At 41.9% G+C, this 23,934-nt stretch overlaps 1 protein-coding gene across 5 annotated transcripts in view; it reads left to right on the top strand.

Moving 5' to 3' along the window:
* The first annotated feature begins 7,013 nt into the window (after positions 1-7,013).
* Positions 7,014-23,934, top strand: part of SECISBP2 (SECIS binding protein 2) — a 29,879-nt gene continuing 12,958 nt past the window's right edge. Inside the window, exons 1-10 of one of the 5 annotated variants that reach the window (XM_075411505.1) lie at positions 7,017-7,093; positions 8,960-9,105; positions 10,915-11,173; positions 13,195-13,321; positions 13,729-13,952; positions 15,059-15,146; positions 17,522-17,667; positions 18,246-18,404; positions 21,307-21,408; positions 23,206-23,325. In XM_075411505.1, the coding sequence (XP_075267620.1) occupies positions 7,064-7,093; positions 8,960-9,105; positions 10,915-11,173; positions 13,195-13,321; positions 13,729-13,952; positions 15,059-15,146; positions 17,522-17,667; positions 18,246-18,404; positions 21,307-21,408; positions 23,206-23,325 (1,401 nt within the window). In that variant the 5' untranslated portion in view covers positions 7,017-7,063. Of the gene's footprint in view, positions 7,094-8,959; positions 9,106-10,914; positions 11,174-13,191; positions 13,322-13,728; positions 13,953-15,058; positions 15,147-17,521; positions 17,668-18,245; positions 18,405-21,306; positions 21,409-23,205; positions 23,326-23,934 lie in introns of all 5 variants that reach the window. The other 4 variants (XM_075411506.1, XM_075411504.1, XM_075411503.1 and 1 more) reach the window with 4 other exon arrangements.

Below are 23,934 nucleotides of genomic sequence, written 5' to 3'. Positions count from 1 at the left end.
TTTATCCTTTGTTCAAGCAGGTAAGCAAGTTGGCAAAATACGTCAGGAGCAACCAGTTCAAGCAAGAGAACCATTTAATTTATTAGAAACAGTGCTAAAAGGAACTACTCCTCCTGAAGGAATTGCACAGAAACCCACCACCTGGAAATGGTATGCCTACCTGGTGGGAGCAGCAGATAAAATGCAATTGACTGAGGGACACACAAAAAATCTCCAAATTTCACGTGCCTATAAATGCAGATCCACTAGCACCAAAACAGTCATTTAAACCTTCACCAGTCCTCAGTGCACCTCTCTTCACTAAGGAAACACCAACTGAGGTCACCTGGCTTAGTGTTGCCTCAGCAAAAAGAATAAATGGCCAGTGGCGATCCAGCGCTGCCACATCAGAAATTAACACCAGTAAACAACAGAAGAGGGCAACACAGTGCACAAGTAGGAGAATTAAAAGCAGTTGTTCTAGCAGCACAAAATCAAGCAAAAGCTGCCTATGTCAATTCCTATTCCCTATGGGCAGGTGCCACCCAATGGCTCAGTCAATGGGAGGTCTTAAATTGGGAAATAAATAGATCCCCAGTTTGGAGAACTGAAGATTAGCAACTATTGCTACACACAGGTAGAAAAAACACCATTTAGTATGGCATGGGTAAAGGCACATGCCAAAGACAACACACAAGCCAGAAATTGGAACCAACAAGTAGATGGCTTAGCCAGAATTAGGGAAATGAAAACAGAATACGCTAGACCCTGAGGAGGAGTGGTTAGATCAGCAATCAGGTCACACAGGCCAAGAAGAACTTTTCATTGCAAAGTCGAGGTTGGCCTTTAAGCAGAAAAACTTGTGAAACTGTTCTTACAGAATGTCCCCTATGTAAATTGAAATTGCAAATGAATCACCCTGCTAAAGCAGCACCTCTACATATCAATCAAGGGAAAATTTTGTGGTCTATGTGGCCAACTGATCATATCAGGCCATTTAAATCCTCTGCAGGATATGGATATATCCTTGCAGGAGCAGAAGTAGTCTGTGGCTTGCTTACGGAGACTGGGTGTCAGAAAGCCGATGGATGAAAAACGATATGAGGGCTATCATCTTCGCTCTCAAGCCTGCCTACTCCTGATGTCATCTGGAGTGACTACTCTCACATTTTACATGTAAAAAAGTGCAAGAATGGGCAAAGTGGGAAGAAACTGAATGGGTGTTTCATATCCCCTATTATCCTCAATCAAATGGGATGGCAGAAAGAGCCAATGGCTTATTGAAAAAAAGCCTTAAACCACCCGAGGTACAGTGGGACACTCGACTTCCCAAAACACTTCACCAGCTGAATAACTGGCGTGGACCTGCTGGGAGTCCTGTAAGCCAAGCATTCTCTGCAAAAGCCGAGCTTTGTTCTCCCCCTTCCAACAAAAGAAAATGTTCACTAACATTACAACCAGGACAACATGTCACAGTTAATTTACCACAGATTGGAAATGTGCTTGTAACTCTAATTAAACCTCTTGGCCCACTTGCTTGGGAAGCTACTGATAGTAGTGGTGCAAAACACAAAGTAACTACTAGGTGGATTTATCCTGCATCATAAAGGGGTAACTTGTTTGGCCTTCCCCACCAAAACTTTTTTTTTTTTTTTTTTTTTACAGGAGAAAATGACTCTACACCGATGCAACAATGACGACAGCAGTGTGTCCCCAGTTGAGCCTTTTTTTTCCTCTTAATTGGGATAAGCACAATCCTTCCAGTGCAGCCACAAAATCCGTGGACAGCTCATGCACAAGACCCTTGGGACCATGCCCTAGTAAATCATACTGGAAGTGCTGGGATCCCATCAAATGATAAAAAAAATCTGAACCTTGCTACTTTAGTTATGCACGGAGATGAGGCATATCTAAAGCAGGAATGGATATGGGAAATGCTGAACAAAGGAATTGGAATATCGTACAATAACACTAACATTCATCACATTTTATCACTCCAGGCCACACTGGGGAAAGAGGTAAAAATAGGGTGTTGGGCAGTCAATGGATCTACCCACGGAAAACCCATGGAAATTAAAACATATTACACCAATTTTTCCAAAACAGGAAACAATGGGAAATCTGCTTCTAATATACCAGAAACAGATTGTTAGTACAATTTCACTTTTACATAACCTGTACTTCCATTCTGCCTCTGGGGGAAACATGGTATAGAACTATTGTTTGATTTTATGATTACTGAACAAAAAATGTGGAACTTGTGTACAACGGGGCAGCCATGGAATGATGTGTACATGCTTCTTGACGTACCTATACCTGATCAAAATTTATCTACAATAGTACTACACAATAACATAACATAACTTTTTGTAGCCAAGAATGGAATATTAAAGATGACAATGAAGACCCACCAATTCCATCTTTAAAGGGAACTGAAGGAGACACTGTCTTAGTAGGATGTTGAATTGAAAATCACACTGAATGCATGATAGCAGATTTACACATTGTTACACATTATGTTGAGGGAAAACAATACATACATACCTGTCCTTTCTAAAATGAAAGCTGGTATATGTTCACTATACCACATCCGACACTCATAATGTGCCTTTGGACAGATCCCAACTCTCACTCCATCTGAGGTTTTCAATTCAAAAGTGGTATTGAATGATTATATTCACCAACTCAGCCTCCTATCGAACTGTCTCCTCACATTTATAACACTGGTCCCTCCATTATTAAAAGCACAGGACAACAGCAAGTGTAACCCCTCATGGTCTCTCAGACAAGTGGAATTGTCAATGCAGGTTAATATTTCTGCAATTAAACTGACCTGCTCACCATTCCTGGATACATCTTATACAGAATGGTTAGCACAGCTACATGGACGAACCTTCACCTCTCTAGAACGATCAAGGTAAGATGTGACTGGTGTCTTAGCAACTGGATTAGGAGTGCTAAATGGCATAGATGCTGAAGTTCTATCAAACAGAATAAGCTCAGCAACAAGTAATTTATACAAATTAAACCAACCATTACAATATTCTCTGTCAGCATTGGGAACTGATCAACAGCTCTTATCTAATATACTACCCCAGTGGGAAAGAATCAGTGAAAAGGACAATCAATCAATTGTAAATGCACTAGGTGCAACCCAAATTAATGTTTCTCTTGCTCTTAGACATATTTAAGCTCACCTGTGGGTACAATCAACTGTGGCAGCAACTGTAAGAGAAGGTGAAGAAGGCACCTTCTGCGCTGAAATTTGAAAGATAATTTGGAATAATGCAACCAAATTTGAAAGGGAATTCCAGTCCTGGTGGCAACTAGTTAGTCTCACCTACAATCCCACTAACAGCAAAGCCACAGCGTTTGTTTGGACAATAAGCAATGCTTCGATATACACTATATATACACCAAGTTATTGTGTTGGGATTAAATCATCATGCAACCATACTCTGTCCATTAGAACACAGAGTATGGGCCCAAAAAAAGGGGAATAAGTGGCAAACTGTCTATGTTGATGCATGCATTGTGCAGGAACAACAGGGATTTATTTGTGTAAGTAATACCATTAAGGCTCAAGACATTTGTCTTGACACTGAACAAAATATTTATCACTTTGAAATACACCCTAATGAAACGCCTGAAACCACACTCATGTATATTAGAAATGGATGTATTTGCATGAGAACCCTTTGTAATTTTATATCTATAAACAACACCACTGTAGATATACATAGTCTCTCCAATACCCGTATTTGTAATAGTATCAAAATTTCAGGATGCAATTTCAACTATTCAGCTCCTGTCACAACCCATCAATTGCTACAATCCAACTATGCATCATATCATATCATATCGTATCGTATCGTATCGTATCATATCATATCATATCATACCCCTATTGGGATGAACCTCTCATTGGTGAAAGAACTGTTGCAGCGTGATGACCTGAATCACTTGCTGAAGCAAATCCTGAACAACGGACAAAGAAATCTGATCACCATCCATCATGCTACAGAGAAGATACACCATGTCCTCAAAAGAGTGAAGAAAGATGGGGAACATCACCGGTGGGATACTTTGTTCGGGTGGTCTCCAACAGAGACTGAAATACTGAATCAGATGCTACAACCCACCGTGGTTCTGTTGACTCTTGTTATATTATCTCTGTTGTTAAACATTTGCCTATATGCTAGGGTGTGGAAGATAGCTCGACAAGTAACATGACTACAAAATCCTTCTTGCATGTATAAGGTTGCTTAATCATATTTAGCAAATTGTAATAATTCTACAGACCAACCAAATTTTCCATCAAAGTGTAACTGGAATATAGTATTACTCTGTTTGTAGGCACAGCAGCAAGCGGCGACCACACTGCCACTCTGTGAAGAGAGAGATTGATGTTAGTCATGGGGTGTGATGCGGTGGTACAGCTCCCCTCACGTCTCCTGAACTGCTTTACTATCTCAGGAATCCCCATCAAGTGTTTGCCTCTGCACAATGAGTTTGGTGGTTAATCGTCCCCTGACCATACCAGGAACGCTTGCAAGGCTGAGGGGGGAATGGCACCAGGAGCTCTGGTTGCCTGGCTAAGGTGGGGAATGAGAGTGGGAATAATCAGTCACCTGCTGACAGCCTTGGAGCATATCCTACCTGGACTGTAACTCTGGTGGACTGGTACAAGTGGTACTGGAATTTTGAGAATTCCAGTGATTACCAACTCAGATTGTGTCTGGGATGAAATTTACTGGCCACAGTCAATCATCTTTCAACCCTATAAACAGCCCCTGAGTGAGGCCCTTTGAGCCTTTTTAGGAACCTGATGAGGTTCAACAAAGGCAAACGCAGGGTCCTGCACCTGGGGAGGAACAACCCCTTGCACCAGTACAGTCTTGGGGTGGACCTGCTGGAGAGCAGCTCTGCGGAGAGGGACCTGGGGGTCCTGGTGGACGACAGGTTAACCATGAGCCAGCAGTGTGCCCTGGCTGCCAAGAAAGCTAACGGGATCCTGGGGTGCATCAAGAAGAGTGTGGCCAGCAGGTCGAGGGAGGTTCTTCTTCCCCTCTACACTCTCCTAGTGAGGCCCCATCTGGAGTACTCTGTCCAGTTCTGGGCTCCCCAGTTCAAGAAAGGTGAGGAGCTACTGGAGAGTCCAGCGGAGGGCGACGAGGATGGTGAGTGGACTGGAACATCTCTCCTATGAGGAGAGGCTGAGGGAGCTGGGCTTGTTCAGCCTGAAGAAGAGAAGGCTGCGAGGGGACCTAATATATGCTTACAAATATCCGAAGGGTGGGTGTCAGGAGGATGGGGCCAAGCTCTTTTCAGTGGTGCCCAGCGACAGGACAAGGGGCAACGGGCACAAACTGAGGCACAGGAAGTTCTGTCTGAACATGAGGAAGAACTTCTTCCCTCTGAGGGTGACAGAGCACTGGAACAGGCTGCCCAGGGAGGTTGTGGAGTCTCCTTCTCTGGAGATGTTCAAGACCTGCCTGGACAAGGTCCTGTGCAGCCTGCTGTAGGTGACCCTGCTTCGGCAGGGGGGTTGGACTAGATGACCCACAGAGGTCCCTTCCAACCCCTACTATTCTGTGATTCTGTGATTCTGATTCTGAGCTCTTCTGGACCACTGCGGGCTGCACCCAGTGTCTCCCTCTGAGTGGGATGCCTCTTGGAGCCCTTGAACTCTGAAGTTCTGTGATTCTCTCTCTCCAACTGTGAACCAACCTTAAACTGCTGCCAGACATATGCTTTAAACATAAACTGCTGCAGTCTAGGGTGAAGTCTGGATCCAGCCGCACCTAAGCTCCTCTCTGAGAAGGAGCTGAGAAAGCCAGCGGGTCCATTCCGAGCCTTGTGGCTCAACGGGTTAGGGTCTCCCTTATCCCTTCTAACTTTCTTCAGTCTCTGCATAAATCATTTTATTTTAATTCTATCTCAATTTCGTATTCCATTCATTTAATAAGTAACCGAGTGAACCTTGCCAATGAACTTTGTTAAATAATATTTTATAAATTTCCATTAAAATAATTTCTTGCAAGCACCTTTGATGGTGATGCTTTAGGCAACCTAACCACTCATTCACAACAAGGACGTAAAGGTATGGCTTAATGCTGTGTCAGGGGAAGTTCAGATTGGTTATCAGGAAGAAGTTTTTCACCAGGAGGATGGTTGAGCACTGAAACAAGTTCCCGGGGGAAGTGGTCATGGCCTCAAGCCTGCTGGAGTTCCAGCAGTGTTTGGACAACGCTGTTGGAGATAGGGTTTTACTCTGATCTTGCCCTGTGTGGAATCAGCAGTGGACTTGATCCTTGTGGGTCCCTTCCAACGCAGGGTATTTCGTGATGAGTTAGTACAAACCTGTCTTAAGGTGTTAAGTGGTATTTAATATTTCATAGAGACATCTTTATGCTTGCATATTTTGGCAGTACCAGTTTATCCTTCTGCTGCAAACTTTTTAGTCTGGGGTTTTAGCCGACACTTCCTGCCTCGCGTCCTGTGTTTTCTGGGAAGCTAGCCTGTCCTCTGTGTAGGCAGCAGGGGTTTAGAAGCGTTGTCAAAGCAAACACGAGTGCTTTCCGTCTGACAGCGGCAGCGGCTCGCTGTAGGACAGTACGAACTCACTGGTTTCCTCACCGTACAAAGACCAGGGCTCGTACAGTGAAACTCTGACGGGCCCCGTTCTAGGAAGCTGCGTGCCCGCAAAGGCGAGCTGCTGGATGGACCCGACCCGGCAGCAGACAAACTGCATCAAAATGGCCGCTGTGGCACCTGGGCACCCCGCAGTCGCTGCCGTGCGACCGGGCTTCCGACGAGGTGCTCCAGCGTGTTTGGTGCTCGCAGAACTCCGCACGGTACCAGTGGCTGTGCCTGGTTCACCTCCAGTGCGGGCGAGCACCGCAGCCTTGCGTGGCTCGCAGGGCGAACAACGCCAGCGGCAGCCGCTCCCGACACCACCCCCTGCTGCCGCCCGGCCCCTCCCCCCGGCCGCCGCACCGCCTCTCGGCGCTGGCGTCATCGCGGCGCGCCGCTGCGCCCAGCGCGGGGCGGAAGGGCAGCGGGCCGGCCGCCCGCCCGCGCCATGTCCGCGGAGAGGTGGCCGGGCTCCGAGGTAAGGGCGGCAGCGGCGGCGGCTCCCAGTTCCCCGCTCGCTCCCGGCCTGATGCGTAACGGCGGTGCGGAGCCGCCTTCTCCACCGCGGCCCGCCTGTGCCCCGCGGCGAGCTGCCTTCCCCTCGCCCGGGCTGGCCCTGGCGGGCCTAGCGCTCCGCCTGCCCGCGGCCTGGAACGCCCAAACGGGGCGGGCGGGCGGGCGGGCGGTGGCTCCCCCATCTCTTGTGAAGGGGAACCCCGGAGCTGGAGGGTGAGGCCCGCCTCTCGGTCGGAGCGCGGAGGGTCTGTTGTGAGGCCCGGGGCCCGTCCCTGCCGCGCTAAGGGTGGGCACTGACCGGCGGCCGCGGCCTTGCTCTGCGCCTGGGCTCGGTTTCTGGCTAGGCTCGGGGGTCATAGAATCACAGAATGGTTTGGGTTGGAAGGGACCTTAAAGATCATCTGGTTCCAACCCCCCTGCCATGAGCAGGGACCCCTTCCACTAGACCAGCTTGCTCAGAGCTTTGTCCAGCCTGGCCTTGAACACTGCCAGGGAGCGGGCAGCCACAGCTTCTCTGGGCAACCTGTTCCAGTGTTTCACCACCCTCAAGGTGAAGAATTCCTTCCTAATATCGAATCTAAATCCGCCCTCTTTTAGTTTACAGCCATTCCCCCTTGTCCTATCACTACACACCCTTGTGAAAAGTCCCTCTCCATCCTTCCTGCAGGCCCCCTTCAGGTACTGGAAGGCTGCCAGAAGGTCACCCCGGAGCCTTCTCTTCTTGTTGGTTAGCCTGTGGTCACTTCCCGTCATACACCGCAGCTTCAGTGAATAATGTAGTCTGAATGATTGTTTGGTAGTGCTTTGCTTTAATTACTTCCCAGGCTTGTGTTTTTCATATCTGTTAGTGTACTTAACTGTGCAAATTTCATGCTTTGCCACTGTTATGTTGGGTGTTCATCGTTACATTTGGATCTGCCTGGCGAATTGGGAGGTGGAGGAGTCTGCGGTTACCTGTAATTTGCTTTAGGCTGTCAGAGCTTTTGAAATGCTCGTGAAACAAGTGGCTGCTGAGCCACTGGAGGATACAGGGAGGAATCCGGTTTGTATGCTCCAGCGCTGAAATTACCATTCGGATATTTTTAAAAGCCTGGTGTATTACTCAGTTTTTGAAATTGGCTTTGACAAGTGAAAAACAATCACTAGTTTTCATGTAGTGTGTCGGTTACCCCAAAATACACAATCAACTAAAGGAATAACTTGTGGCATGCATTAGGGTGAGAAGCACTGTGTAACACTGTGATGGCAATAAATACTTTTGAGTCTCATTTCAGTGTCCTTCCATCTGTACGTACCCAGTTTAAGTCGATCGTAATTCAGAATAAATGTAAAATTCATCTCAATAGGTTTGTCTTGTGCCAGAAATGTGAAGGCTGTGTAGTTAAGTATTTATTTCAGACAGACTACCTTAACATACAGGTGTACAGAAAGCCATTATTACATACTTCCAGTGTTTGATTTTACAGTAGTGCTAGTACCTGTTACGAGTTTTAGCATACATTGTTCAAATCTAAAGTTAGAATTTGCGTATTAGTGTTTATGGCATCTTGTGTTAAACAAGCCTCTGTCCTTTATGTAACAGACCTTTTTGAGTATTTCATGATAAATGTGGATATTAAAGGAAACAAATTCCCAGAGCTCACATTTCTCTTCAAATTCCTTGATTTTGTTTCTCCTTCCTCCATTTCCTTTCGGTGAACTTTATTGTTTTGTTAGATGAGAGCAAACTAATGCTTTCCTATGACAGTTAAGTTCACAAGGATAAGTATTTTTCACTTATAACGTTAATCTCCAAATGCATGTAGCCAAAAAACGTTTTGTTTCTCAGGGCATGAAGTTGTCAGCAGAGGTCAAACCATTTGTTCCAAAACACGCAGCGGTAACTGTGGCATGGTCAGAACCCTCAGAAGCATGTGTCTTTCCTAGATACTTAACTACATGCTACCCATTTGTTCAGGAACCATCTTTGGATAAGTATGTATATTTTCTGAATCATATTTCTTGGGGGATTTTAACCTTCCGGTTTCGGACACTGAATACTCTTACGAAGTCAAAGCTCTTATACATTAATATTTTAATTGTGGAAGTGCTTGTGCATTGTCTTAATCATTTAGGTTTTTGCCTTTATGTTCTTTGCGCATATGTCTAGTACCTTGTCTTTTGCTCCCAAGGGCGTGTATTGTTACAGAGCATTAAGGAGGATTTGTTTGTCTGTAATGATTGATCTGGCTCATTTGTGCTTTGGAAGCAGCTGGATCCAGTCCTTGGGTGAAAGAACAGTTGTGTTATGATGAGGCTGGGGTAAATACAGTCATATAAAAGGAAGAGGAGGATCCTCCAAGAAGGTTTCTCATGCTGTAAAACATTTAAATAATGTTTGGGGCTCCTCCTAGATCTCCTTTCCACAGCCTGTGCATCCCGAGAAAGGCAGTTTTAGTAAGAATGCTACAGGTTTCTAAATTAATTTTTTTTTCCTAAGAAGACCTGAAAAAAAAAAGGCATTCATGGTAGACTTATAAAAGTAATGTTAACCGCAGAGCAAGATGGGTAAAAACCTACATAGTAGGATAGGAAATAATCAAGTATTGTAAGAATCTTGTGATGTTACGTAGTTCTTTATTTGCTTCCCAGCTTCGCAGAACTCTTAAGCATTGGATTAATTTTGCAATTACTGTGAAGTTTTGAGCATCCTAACAAGTTCAGTTAGAGCCTTAGTGAACACATTCATTGTAGACCTTCATGTTATCCTGTAGGAAATCTCAGTATTTTCAACCCGTTTTGATTTGTAATACAAATTTAACAGTGAGGTGAGTATGACCTGATCACTGCACTAGAAAAAAACCACATCATTAATGTTAAATCAGTTAACATTAAATAGAACCCAGCAGACAGCAGCAATATTCAGATTAATGTTTTGCTTTGTTGATACTGATCCATAGTTATTTTTTTGACTCTCCTTTGTTACTTTTCCTCTCCGTGCAAACTAAGATGTAAGTGGTTTTTTTACTACAGTCTATCAGAATTGCAGCAGGCAGTGAGAAATGTGTTGTCTGAAGTCTCTTGCTCTGATCAGGAAGTTTCTCTGTTTTTCATTATCTAACCAAGATTCAGAGGTTGGCCACTTCATGGTGAGCAGCTTTAAAAACTAAATGCGACAAGCTGAAATTCAGTTTCTCCCTAATCAAATTTGGATCTCAGCATGTAGTTTCTGTACAAAGTGCAGGAGGAAATTGGAAGGGAACTTTTGGATATACATAGGAAGGAAAAAGGCATGTCTCAGACATGCGTTTTCATAAACCGGTGGTTAAATGCAGGTCGGTTAATGATTATCTTGTAATTCTGTACTGTATTTCATACGTGTCTTATACCCCATAAGATGCTATACTCCTGCTTTGTTACGGTATTTTAAGACAAGTTTTACTCTTTAGTGTTTGTATTTTTGCAGTCGGGTATGTAGTGCATGTAATGTAGTCATACTCTGTTTTTGGTTTGTTTCACAAGAAAAAGTATACTGAAAATAAGCACAAAGAATCTTGATAAGCTTAAACAGAAATGAGGACTATAACTGCAAAGCAGACTGGCTTTGAAACTTGGAAACGGATAAAGTCTGTGTTTTAAAATGCTTGCTAAACCCCCTGTATTCCAAAAACAAAACAATTATTTTTAAAGCAATTTGTAGCGGTGAGTAAATACTTGACTAAAGTAACAATGAATGGTTTTCTTCTGAATTATAGCTTTCCTGTTAAACAAATCCTTCAGCTAAGGAATGATATGTTTATCTAGGCAAGAAATGTATGCTGAAGATTTGCCCTGGGGTGACTACTCATCTCTGTCTCAATGTCCATCGGGTAGTGTTCTGGGAGATCCTGCCTTCCGTGAATACTCCAGCTGCTCTTACCCACCTGATGTTTCAAATGCATATCCATTAGCTGCCTCACAATATCACTCTAACAACTCAACACTTTATAATGGTTCAGGAACAGTCAGTGAATCTGCTGAGCAAACGTATCCAATCAGACAAGAAAGTAAGAATCTTTCAAAGGTGAGCAAATACATGTTTTTGAAAAATTAAAATTAAATTCTTATTTTAAATCAATCTTTCTAAATGTTTGGTTCATTTTTTAAAGTGAATAATCACTCTGTGTTCTTGTAGTGATAATGTATGGCATTTAAAGAGGATGGAAGTAATGTGCCCAACTTTAAATATTAGTGGAATTCTGCAGTTCAAATTGATACAATTTTTCAAGCAGTCTTTTTAGAACATGAGGGGAATTTAGTTCTTCCTCAGAAGGCAGCATTTGGGAGAAAAAAAAGACCATTCATTTCTGAACTGTGCTTTCCTTTGTTCACTTTTTGGGCTTGAGGGGAGGTAAGAGACTTTTTTGTGCTCAGTGGCAGCTTGCATGAACCTGAGTTGAGAGAGACGTGGTGGCTATAGCCAGCTATATGGCTGATAAGTGATGAGACCACAGCTGTTGCTGAAAGATTTCCAAGACCTGCTATGGGCAGAAAACAATTCACAAGAGAGTAAGAACTTGGCTTGGTGTGGAGAAGGAAGAAAGGTTCATGTTAGAAATGTTCTCTTTTAATCAGAAGTAAAACACGTTTGGTAAACATCTGTCATTCTTTGTCTGTGCCTGTTTGGGGGTATATTTCCTGAAACCTGGATAATGTTTTTGAACGAAAAATAGACAAACTCCTCAAAATATGAAAATCAGGGAAAAAATTCAGATGTATTATTAATCCATTTCCCTCTGTGGTTAGACATTGTGTCTCTTGGATTTGTAAGGCTGTTGTTGTTTCCAGCAAGTTCAAGTAATCTGTTCTCCAGTCACATCCTTCTGGTGGACCTGATTCCCTAGGCAGAGACCTGGTAACTTCACTGTGGTCAAGCCTCTGCGGAGGAAGTTGTGACACTAGGTCCTGAGTGTGTGTCACTAGACATAAGATACAAAGGCAAGAGACCTAAAATTAGTAAGTTCCTTGCTGGGAGCAAAACTAAACACAGAAGTTGACTGGGGAGATGATCAGCTCAGCGTTAGCACAGGTGATGTAATAGGAAGAAACTTAGTTTAGCTTCTGGGAGGAGTTCTGTGAGTTTGCAGAGGCTTGGGCTGAGCTGTGTACTGTTTGACAGTCTTTTTGTCGTTGTTCTCTGTCATTTATTTTTTTGTGAGCTTGTATTTTTTTGTGAACTTGAAGAGAAATGGTTGATCTTTGCAGCTTTGCATTAGTTTGATCAAATCTCTGAAAGCTTTAACCACTAGCTTTGGCGGTCAGGAAATGCCTTGTCCTCCCACCCAAGAAAACAGTATTGCTACCAGATGTACTTCAGATTTAATCCAGCATCCTGCAATTAGAAGGAGTTGGAGCCACTCATCTAGGTTGATACAGTATGCTTTACTTAGACGCAAGGCCAGTGCTTGTTCCTTGCCTGCCATGCTGATTGCTGAGCCTAGCTCTGCCGAACCATTGCCTGGAAGAATCACAAGGCTTTCAGGATTTGACAGTATAAGTGAATGTGTTTCCTTTACTGAGATTATGCAGGTGTATCTTTTTCCTGATTGCTTTCTGTCTGCTCCAAGTGTTCTGGATGTTGTGATGTCAGTCTTGCAGAGTTTTGCTCATAATAAGTAGTTTAGTCAAAAGATTGGAATGCTTTTAAGGCTTCAGCCCTGTTGTAGAAGAAACAGTAGTAGTTTTAGAAAATCAGACTGGGTAATTTAAGACCAAACAATTGTAAGCTTTTGGAAATGCCCTGATTAATGAGATGTTAAAAGTACAGTTGTCTAGAGACAAATGGAATAATAATCCCTCTTGCTTGAGCTATAATATGTGTGAAAAATGGCACAGGTAACAAGGTAGATAAAACTGAATAACAAATCTCTAACTGGCTGTTCCTGTTTTTATTGGTTGGTTATGGTATACTATTTATGTTGTGTTAGCTTAATGGTCAAATTCCAGATGCAGAGGTAAATAACTGTAGCTAAAGTTAAGGCAAACTAGATGACTTTACAAAGTTCAAGTCAAGTAAACTAAATATATCACAAATACTTGCAGCAGAGGAGATCAAAAGAGGGTGAGAAAAAATCAGACAAGAAAAGGCATGATGGAGATGACTCTTCTGTCAGAATTGTGAACAGGTCTTCGTTCCAGACCTCCACAGGCAGCAGAGGTTCCGTGAAGCCAGGTACAAATGTGCTGTTTGCTTAGACATATATCAGATAGATATAAAATGGTTGACTGTGCTATAGCCTCCTAGTTTGTGAGCACATTTCTAAATCTAGAATAATTAAGGAACAGGATTTCTTTCCTGTGTGACTTTTTGACAAGAGATGGTGACTTAAATATATTTGCTGATTGAACAAATTAATGTAAACAGATATGAAAAATTCCCTGAACGAGCATCTGAATTTACAGTTGCTTGTTGAGTCCGTGTTGTGTATGCATGTTGGTTATAATTTTTAGGTGTTTTTTTTTAATAGGAGCTATGTGTAGCAATAGTTCTTCTGTAAATTAGCATACTATACTATGAAACATGCCTAGAAATTATCACAAGCAAGTTTAATTATTTGGACTTTACATGTTTTATTTTAGACAGGTTCAGTAAAACTACAAATAAGAAGTCAACCCAAACTCCAAAACTAGATTCTCTTCCTGTACCTGCGTTTGAAGCTACCATTCTGGATTTCCGAAAGTCACAGAGTTTGGGAAGCAGCGAGGTATTGAATGTACAGCACAAAAGTGGACCAATATGTTCATCGGAAAGTAACATTATGTGCCTTAGTGAACCACATATGTCTCTTCTGTTGAACACAGAGGTTAGCTGATGCTTTCATGTTGCAGAACTCACAAAAATAAGTCTAAAATTCGAGCACATATGAGAAGTATTTTGCATTCAGTATGGTAGTGTAAGACCTGTTTAAGTACCTTGCAAACAAGGAGTTTCAGAGCTAGAGGTTTTACAGTTCTTCTTGTAGATGGTGGTCTCAGTACTTGCTGTCTTTTACCTAGTCTCGTTAGTCTTTCCTTGTCTGTGCTGCTAGTAGATAGGGGAAAGCCAAGTACTGTTGGAATTTAGATTGGTACTGCTATGGCCTATACTTCTAGCTTGCCTATTACGCAGCATGTATGTTCCTGATGTTTCTTAACAGCTTCTGGTTATCTCTGTTGCCTGGAAATAATAGGTAAGCAGTCACTTGTCCAGTAGCTTTAACGGATTAAAAAAAACCCAACAAAAACAAAATCACAAAACTCTGGATTATTGTGCTATATTTCTCTGTGCTAAAGGACAAAAATAAAAAACTGAATTCCAGAAGGTAGAAAAAATATTGTTAAGATGTAAGCATTTAACTTTGTTCTTCTTCCTGATTTCCTTGCTTCCTTATTTGTTAGTAAATACAATACGGACACATTCAGCAGCATGTCACATATATTGAATCAAAGTTTTCAACAGTGATTAAAGATAAATAATTTTGAAGGATGCAAACAGCATAATATTTTCAGTGTCTCTGAGTGGAAAACTGCCTGTGATAGAAAAAAGACCTTTCTGCTGTCACTTGAGTTTTCGTTTTCATTGCTAGTTTGAGTTTGATGATGGACTTGTTTTTGATGTTCTTAGAACATAAAAACTTTTTTTAATTCATTCTTACAATCATTGTTTGGATGCTTTCAGAAAATATAAGAAGGCATCATCTTGCTTGTACAGCAAGTGGAGAGACATCTGCTTATATTTTGTAATGCTATAGCGTCGAAATGATGGTTCCGCTAAGAAAAGCATCAAGAAGAGTCAGGCTACAAAATTCTCTGCACCTTTATTTGTGCACAGGTTGAGGATTTTTTAATTTGTGGGGTTTTTTATGTTTAGCTCTGTTTAGGTCGGTGATTTTAATCCTACTTTTGTGCTACGTGACTTGCTTTTCTACAGGAAGATACTTCTGCAGAAAGTAGAGCTTCATCAAAAACTCTGGATGAAACAGTAGCCAGCTTAATTCCGTCTTCATTTGATGGTAGAGGTAAGTGCTCCAGACCCAAATGATTTCCCTGTATTTTAACTGCTTGCATCTCATCAATGTGGAGAACTAAAGTGTTCTGAGGAGAACTCACTTTACTCTGTAAAGTAAAAAAGGAATTAAACAGCAAGCTCATTACAGAAGGAAAAAAAAAAAGGCGAATAAAGCTGTATCAGTTTCTTTCAAGTGAGATGACCACTTAGAGCTCATTCTGGTTTATAGATTTCATCAGCAGATCAAAACTGGAATTATGTTTCTTCTCTGTTGTTTCACTGATACTCAGGGGCAAATGTTGCTGTAGTTGCCTCTGACGTTGTTTAACAGGAGAGGAAGTAATGCATATTGGTTATTGGAAGTCTGAGCAATTTCCAGATTTTTTTCAAGAATGAGGTAAATATTTGATCAGTCTTGATAAGTAGATTTATTTTAAAAAGCTGGCAGCCTACAGTCTAGTATGCACATAAATTGTTCTGTGGCATATGTTATTTCTGTAAAGTCTGTTAAAGAAGGATAGCTGTGAAGGACTGATGCTGAAATATCCTCTTTTTTGTTTTGTTTACTGGTTGTCTGGCTGTGGGGATGCAGAATTTTTAAATTTTTTTTTTTTAATTGCCATAAACAATCAATGGCTAGTTTCAAGTAAGTATTTAAATCTATTTGTAATACTTGAATCCAGAATTGTTGAAAAAAGGTACTATTCAGCAGGACTCTGTCTTGGAGGTGTCACATGCATTATGCATTGAATTGTCTAAGTGCCTCTTACTGGATTTCTGAGTGTATGCAAAAACATAGCGGTCTGGCCAGTTTGGTCCTTACCTTCCCACTGGCTTCAGTTAAGGATTCGGGAAGGACAGGTTAATCTGTTGAAGTGCTTTGAACAGCCCTCTAAAGATAAAGTTATTCCAGAAACTTTAAGCTTACCTGATAATGTTTTTTCCTCAAACACTATCCTCAGTGCCTGTCCTCCAGAACAAAGTACCAGTTTGTGATGGGTTGACCTTGGCTGGCGGCTAGACTCCTACCCAGCTGCTCTCTCACTCTCCCCACTCAGCAGGACAGGAGGAGAAGATAAGATAAAAAAAAAATCGTGGGTCAAGATAAGGACAGGCAGATTGCTCGCCAGTCGCGCATCACGGGCAAGCAGACTCGGCTTGGTGAAGATTAATTTCTTGCCAGTTAAAAATAGGGTAGGATGGTGAGAAACAAAATCAAAACTAAAACAGCTTTCCCCCCACTCTCTCTTCTTCCCAGCCTCGTCTTCACTCATTCGTTCCAGACTCTTCTACCTGCTCCCTGCCCTGAGTGGCACAGGGGAATGGGGAGTTGTGGTCAGTTCATAACAGCTCCTCTCTACTGCTCCTTCCTCTGCAGGCCTGCCGGGGGGGGTGGGGGGGGGGGCGGCGACCTGCCCCACCGTGGTCTTCTCCAGGGGCTGCAGGGGCATCTGTGCTCCTGTACCTGCAGCACCTCCTGCCCCTCCTTCTTCACCAACCTTGGTGTCTGCAGGGCTGTTCCTCTCACATTTTTTTCTTACCCCTCCCTCTCACAAATCCTCCACAGTGTTTTTTTACCCTTTCTTAAATATGTTATCACATAGGTGCCACTGGCATCTCGGATGGGCTCAGCTGTGTCTGGCAGTGCATCTATTTTGGAGCCAGCTGGGGCTGGCAGCGTCCACCTTCTCACAGAGGCCAGCCCTGCAGCCTCCCCACGCTACCAAAACCTTGCCATGTAAACCCATTATGATATTTAATTGTTCAGTGAAAATTTTTCTCATTCTTCAAGAAAAATTTTGATTTTGTTCTGTATTTGCTGTGTGTTAGGAATTTTTACAAAATTAATTGTGAGTTCTTTCAAAACATTGATACCTCTGAGTGGTAGTGGGTGAAACTCTTGTACAGTGAGACACATTAGGAAGTCTTTCAGCTAGTACGTATGTCTGTAAAACTCGGAAGTTTTTAGAAAGTAGAAAATACTGATATGGCCTTGTACATGAAAGCTGTGTGACTGCGTGAGATAAATATTAAAGGAATTTTGCGTATAAATATGGCAGAAGTTCATAATTTTAAAGAAAAATAGCTTAGTAAATGAGCATGGGATTATTTGTACGTGTTAGTATGACACAGTATAGATTTCCAATTATAATTTAATTGGGCTAAGTGTATGTATATAGTGCCAGACAATATATGAAGTAGTTACAATTCTAGAAAGCTTTCTGGGGAAATTACATGTGTGAGTGAGTACCTTATTTCAGTCCTTCCTCAGAAGGAATCTAGCTCTCTGCTGTATTTGGTAGTCCTTGATTAACTCATTACTGATCCTTTTGAATATTTGAGAAGTGTTTTTGACATATCTTTGTACATCATTTTTCCCAACAGCATTTCCTCAAACACCTGCAGATGGCTCTGCTCAGCCACATGTGTCTTGGGCCATGGTACTTTCACAGCCCCCAAAGAAAATTGTGTTGTCACCAGCATCTGAAGGTCTTTCCAGAGGCAAAGGGAAGCAGGATAGTGAAGCAAAGGTGCTTGAGAATTGTCTGCTCTAAACTAATTTCTGTGACTGTGCGATTGTGTCTCTTGATGTGAGACATTGCCATTTTTTTCCTAGGCTCTGTACAGTGTCTCCTTCTAATGTAGCTTTTAAGAAGTAATATAAAGTTAGCTTGTGCTTACTAGAATTTTTCTTCTCTTGTAGTGGAAAAGAATAACAAGATGTCAGAAAGACAATGCTACTCTAGCAAGATGAACTTCCAAAATAGCTGATTTGAATACATTACTTTTAGGCTGAACTTTTTTCAAATTCCTGACTCTTGGAATGAGACATGAAACCTGAACTCTTGCCTTATTTGGGTGGATATTTCCTATTGAAATCTCAGTAGTCCTGATATGTTCTGATAACTGCAACATGCTTCAAATGAAGAGTTTTTGCAGTAGCTCTAAATTTCTAAGACATCTTGAATTTTCCTTGCCCACTTACTGTCCTAGCTTGGATGGATTAAGATAGCCTTTAGTTGTAGAAGTATGGTCACTTGCATTTATTTTGGTAGGTGGTGTTGAAATAAATGAATTTCTAATGGTTGTGCCTCATGATATTTTTCAGCAGTCAGAAACAAAGAATGATGCTAGTGAAACTGAGCCTGAAGAAGGGTCAGAAAAGAAGAAAAAAAAGAAGAAAAAGAAGAAAAAAACAAAGTCACCCACTGATGTAGAGAAACCTCAGAATGAATCTACTACAATACAGGAACCACCAAGGATTGAGGTACAGTGAAGAAGGTTTTGTTGCTGTTCTTTTAAGTGTTACGAGTGTATTTTAAGTCCAGATGTTAACACAGCTTTGTACAAATCTAAGTTCAAGTCACATTTGTAGAGTTATTGGTTCAGGTCCATTTCATTTGAACTGTTTGTTAGAAGTTACTGATGGAGAACGGTTGTGCACTTTGACTTACCATGTATTCACTGAGCACAGTGATTTAGGAGCAGATTTGGAATGATGCATCTGAGAGTTTCGGTGTTAATAGGTAACAATAAAAGTCACATTTCCTAAATTAAAAATACTCTGTAGTAACAGTTGCAGAAAGCAAAGTGCACAAGGGTACGGGGAATACGCTGGGTACTATAGTGTGCCACAGTTTTAAAGAACAAGGTACTAGTATTACAATTCTACTCATCTCGCATCTGGAAACAGTTTCTGTGTAGCACAGTTGTCTCTGCTGTATTCCTGATTGCTAGTTCCATTTTTTTTTAATTCATATCGCTATAATATGCATATTAGTATTTTGATGCTTTTGTTTATCAGTATCATGAAGGCTTTAGGCTGTACCACATTAGAGAATTGTTGTATGGTCCGTGGTTTAACAGTGCTTCACTGAAAGCCCAATATTGTACAGCCACTATGTATATGTGGTGACTTACATGTTTGATCTAGTGTACATAATGTTCAGTCTGTGAAATGACAGCATAAAGAAGCCTTCCTGGCTGGCTTCTGTGCGTACATTTTAACATGGAACATGGAGCAGAACTGTAGCTACATGTTCTTTTTTTTGTGTGGTTCATTGTCGTGGAACAGCACAGCACATGACTGTTTGCAGGCCTCTTTGATAGAGAATTATGGGTAGAATCAAAGATCTGCAGGTTCTGTCCTTCATGAGAACATCCCCATTTTTACTACGTGCTACCATACAGTGTCTGATCTGCAAATGACTGATCATCTGAACGGAAGGAGAATGGCGGGAGTCATGGAAATAGTAGGAAGGTAATGGGACTATTGAAGACAAAATGGGCAAAAAAAAAAAAAAAAGGCATAGAATCATGAAACAGGGTATATGCATTGCACCGAAATCCATGATGTGGATGCAGCATCTGTTCTGGCAGCGGGGGACAGCTTCCAGACCCTCCTGATCTGCTGGGAATGCTTGTGTGCTCATCCAGGTGAATAACGGGTGAAATATTTGTATGATACTTTGGAAATAGAAGAGCATGAAAGGATCATACACACAGAACTGCTGGACACCCTGGAGACTGAAGAAGTTTCTGCTATGTGCAGCAGCTCACCAGAGCAATATATTGTGTTGCTTACTAGTTTATAAAAGTTGCTCACTCATTGACAATGTTCATGAGCATAAATGAATGCATATGGGGAAAGGTAATCCTGTTTTTCCATACACGGTCATAGGCCTTGGGCTAGGCATTTTGCTTGAGGGGTAAAAAATTGAAGCTGCTATTGATAATCTGGTCCATGCTGGTAGTACTGGTCAAACATGCAAACAATGCTGGGAATTATTAGGAAAATAGAAAAGAAAGTGGATTATGGCAATACATAAGTCCAGGACATGTCTGATCTAAATACAGTGTGGATATTTTTTATTTTTGTTTCCCCCACTCCTTAAAAAAATATACATACTTGAACTAAAAAATGTAGACAAGAGTCTCCAAAAATAATCGAAGGTATGAAGTAATTTCTGTGGGAGGCAAGACTGAATAAATTAGGACTTCTCTGTCTGTAAGATAGATGGCGAAGTGGAAATCAGAAGTGACAGAGAAGTAAAAAGGAAATCATTTCATCTTCTAATTCTGCTTGAGGTCCTCTGGTTCTTATAGATGGTGAGTTAAGAACAAATATAATGAGATGCAATGTCACAATGAATGCTAGATTTTAATTATTCATTTTGCTACAGAATGTTGCACATGGCAGAAATATATTTTAATTCAAGAAGTAATTGGATGGGCTGAAATAAAAATTTACGTGAGTGAGGGCTATTTAAATGCAAAGGTACTGCCTCTGGTTCACGATGTCCCTAAACTGGAAGAGTGTGTTTGTGAAACATTTTTCCCTTTCTTGGAGTTGTCTTTTGGCACACTTCCAAACTTCTTTAAAAATAGCTCATTGAGTGAGGTGTGTCTGTCCTTAGGCTAGAACTTCCTAGCTTGGGCTGTTTAAATGAATTCTTTTGGGCTGCAGAAGTGTTGGTGCTTCGGTAGTATTGTGTCGCAGATAAAAAGGCTTCTTGGAAAGTGGGATGAGAAGCAATTCGATGACAATCAAGCTGGTGGATCCGGATCCTTAGGACTGAGGCAGTGGAGATAAGGTGACCAGTGTAGACCGAGCTTCAGCCTGTCTGCACTTACATTATCCAGACTCCGCATTAACTATCTTCTGCTAATAAAATTTACTCTTGTGTAAAGCCTGCATAATCACTCGAGTGATTTATCTGTTTATTTCTATACTGTAGTCAAGAGTTATTACCCTTTTGCCTGCCCTTTTAGTTCTTCACCATTCACGTGTTTAAGACAGAATTGCACAGCTGGAAACTGTACTGGAAGAGGAGGGAAGTTGTTTGCAAGGCTGTTAAATGATCTGAAAAACACTCCTTTAGGAGCCATTTACCTCTAATTACTTGTATCAGCTGACAGCAACAACAAGCTGCTATTGGAAGCATTGCTCTTGTAAACTCTTTCAGCCCTGAATTAGCTGCTGCTTAGATGACCGTTGTAGTGCTGATTATAGTTGGTGGCACTGCACTTGGCTTCTGAATTTTTGTGCAGTGAAACAAGTGATGATGATTTGATAAGCAGGAAGAAAATTGTCTGAAAGTAGGAAAATGAGTTCTGAGAGTATGGATTTGATCGTTCTGATAAAATTGTCTTCTGATTTATCTGTTTAGGATGCTGAGGAGTTTCCTGATCTGACAGCAGCTTCTGATAGGAGAAACAGGCTAGGAACTCAGAAATCATCATTTACTCCTGCTGTTAGAAAGCAGTCTGAAGTAAGTAATCTTACGACGTTACGTGAATGTTAAGCAAATAAGTAGGAAAAGACTGCAAGTTCCACATGAAACTAAAGGTGGAATTCTTTTCACTAAATGTAGGTGCTTGTGATGTGGGGCTCTGCCCATGGCAATCTGCTTAGGTACTCTGTGTAGAGTACTCACTGTACTCAGTAGATTCATATCATTCCAAAGGAGATACGTTTTTTGATCTCTGAACTGTTTCCTGAGCTCTGGGCTACTAATTCAAATACAGACACCTCTGTTGTGGACGCTCGAAGTTAGTTGAGATGAATTGTGTTCCTGTAGTTTATTTTCCTACAGGTAATGTTCTCGTTTAATTTTGCGTTTCATAAAAATAATACTAAGACTGTTTCAGTTTCTGCCTTTGCTGTTTGTTCATATAATCAAATTTCAAGGACATCTGAACAGTGTGACACTTTGTTCTCAAGCTGTGCAAAGGTAAGAATTGGAGTCTTAATATCAATGATAAATCCAAGCTATTTTTTTTATGTGAGTGAAATAAATCCCAGGGATTAATTTGGAAATTCATTCCATATGGGAATGAATCCGAAGCATGAATCAGAAGGATTGGAAATACGATTGCTCTTGTAAAGCAAGTAACATAAATAATAAAGGTGAAATTCCAGGTTTCTGTTTCTTTGAAACTAGTTTTACTGCTTGAAATTTTTGTCCTTGGTTTTATTTCACTGTGAATATTAGTGGTTTTAAAAAAAGCCAAAGCACAGAAAACCCAAAACCCTTGTTTACTTCATTTGAGGCAGTAAATTGCCTGGAGAGGGAGGAATGGGCAGCAAAATGTGTGGTAATTGCTCAGACCAGATTTGTTATAAAGTGCTATACAAACTTGCACCTCATATGAGAGAAACCTTTTAGCTTTGCAGGTGTAAGTAGGATATAATCTCTCAGTAATCTCTCAAATCTTATGTAAGTCATGGAGACGTGATTATTAAGCCACTTACATTCCTCTATAAAAAATATTTGAAGATGAAGCTGCCTTGCTAGTTTTTTGATCCAAATCTGAAAAAAGGAAGGAAATCGTGAGTCTAAGCAGCATGGCAGCCAATAAATGATCACACTTTTAGAAGGCCCCAATAAGGTCTCAGGAGCCTTCTCTTGTCCAGGCTGAACAGCCCCAACTCTCTCAGCCTGTCCTCCTTGGAGAGGTGCTCCAGCCCTCGGGTCATTTTTGTGGCCCTCCCCTGGACCTGCTCCAACAGGTCCATGTTCTTGTGCTGAGGGCTCCAGAGCTGGATGCGGGACTCCAGGTGGGGTCTCACCAGAGCAGAGTAGAGGGGCAGAATCACCTCCTTTGACCCGCTGTCCACACTTCTCTTGGTGGGAGTCTGGGACAGAATTAGCTTTCTGGGCTGCGAGCACACTTTGCTGGGTCATATCCAGCTTTTCATCCATCAGGACCTCCAAGTCCTTCTCTGGAGGGCTGCTCTCAATCCCTTCACCCCCCCCCCCAAGCCTGTATTGATAGCCAGGGTTGCCCCGACCCATGTGCAGGACCTTGCACTTGGCCTTGTTGAACTTCGTGAGGTTCACACAGGCCCACTCCTCAAGGCTGTGTCCCTCTGGGTGGCATCCCATCCCTCCAGCGTACCAGCTGTACTACTCCGCTTGGTGTCATTCACAGGCTTGCTGAGGATGCACTCAGTCCCACTATCTATGTTCCATTTGAATTTGGTATCATCTTAACTTGACCCTTCTCTGTGTGTCTTTAAATATTTTCTCTTCCTCCTTGTTGCCTTTTGTCTCTAAATTCCAAAGATCCATCTCCCTGAAGAGCCTTGGGATAGTCGGTCTCCCACACTGGATGGAACTCCCAAGGTGGATGGACAGTCAGGGAAGCATGCTTCATCTTCTGTATTAGAAAGAAAGAAGACGCAGGTAAATTAATTCGTGTTTGAAGAGAAGTTTACAGCTCAAAATTACAAAGGAAGTTAGCATATTTAAATACCAGACTAAGTCCAAGCTCATCTGCGATTGTATTCATACTTTGTCATTCATACTTTGAGATTAGTGACAAGATCCTCTTGATTAGAAGCACTCAGTGGTAATAATTGCTGGCCCTTAGTTTGTGATAACAGTGTTTAGGGAAAAATTCTAGCTTTTCATTAAAGTCTGCGAGTTTCGGGTATCAGGAGTGTTTCTTTCACCTATCTTATTTAATCCAGTCCAAAGTGATTGTCTTACCGAGCTGGGAACCTCTTAAAGGTGGGTCTGCCAGGTTAAGGCAAGGAGACAAGGAGGAGAAATACAGAGCAACAGTGAAGTCAGTAAGTAGTTCCATGCTGGTGGGTAGGTTCTGGCATAGCTCTGATGCAAGATGAGATCCTAGGCTCAAGAGGAGGAGGTCGCATTCCTTAGCCCTGTTGTAACAGAAGCTATAATGAATTGAATCTCCAGGATAAGACTTCTGAAAGCACAAAATCTGTGAGTCATTTCTTCAGCGTGTTCTGCTATTATAGTTTGCTCTTCGTAGTCTTTGCTAGGCCA

This window comes from Opisthocomus hoazin, chromosome Z (genome assembly GCF_030867145.1).
Source record: "Opisthocomus hoazin isolate bOpiHoa1 chromosome Z, bOpiHoa1.hap1, whole genome shotgun sequence".
Classification (NCBI taxonomy): domain Eukaryota; kingdom Metazoa; phylum Chordata; class Aves; order Opisthocomiformes; family Opisthocomidae; genus Opisthocomus; species Opisthocomus hoazin.
The sequence above is the reverse complement of the archived record's forward strand: the minus strand, read 5'-3'. Positions and strand labels throughout refer to the sequence as shown.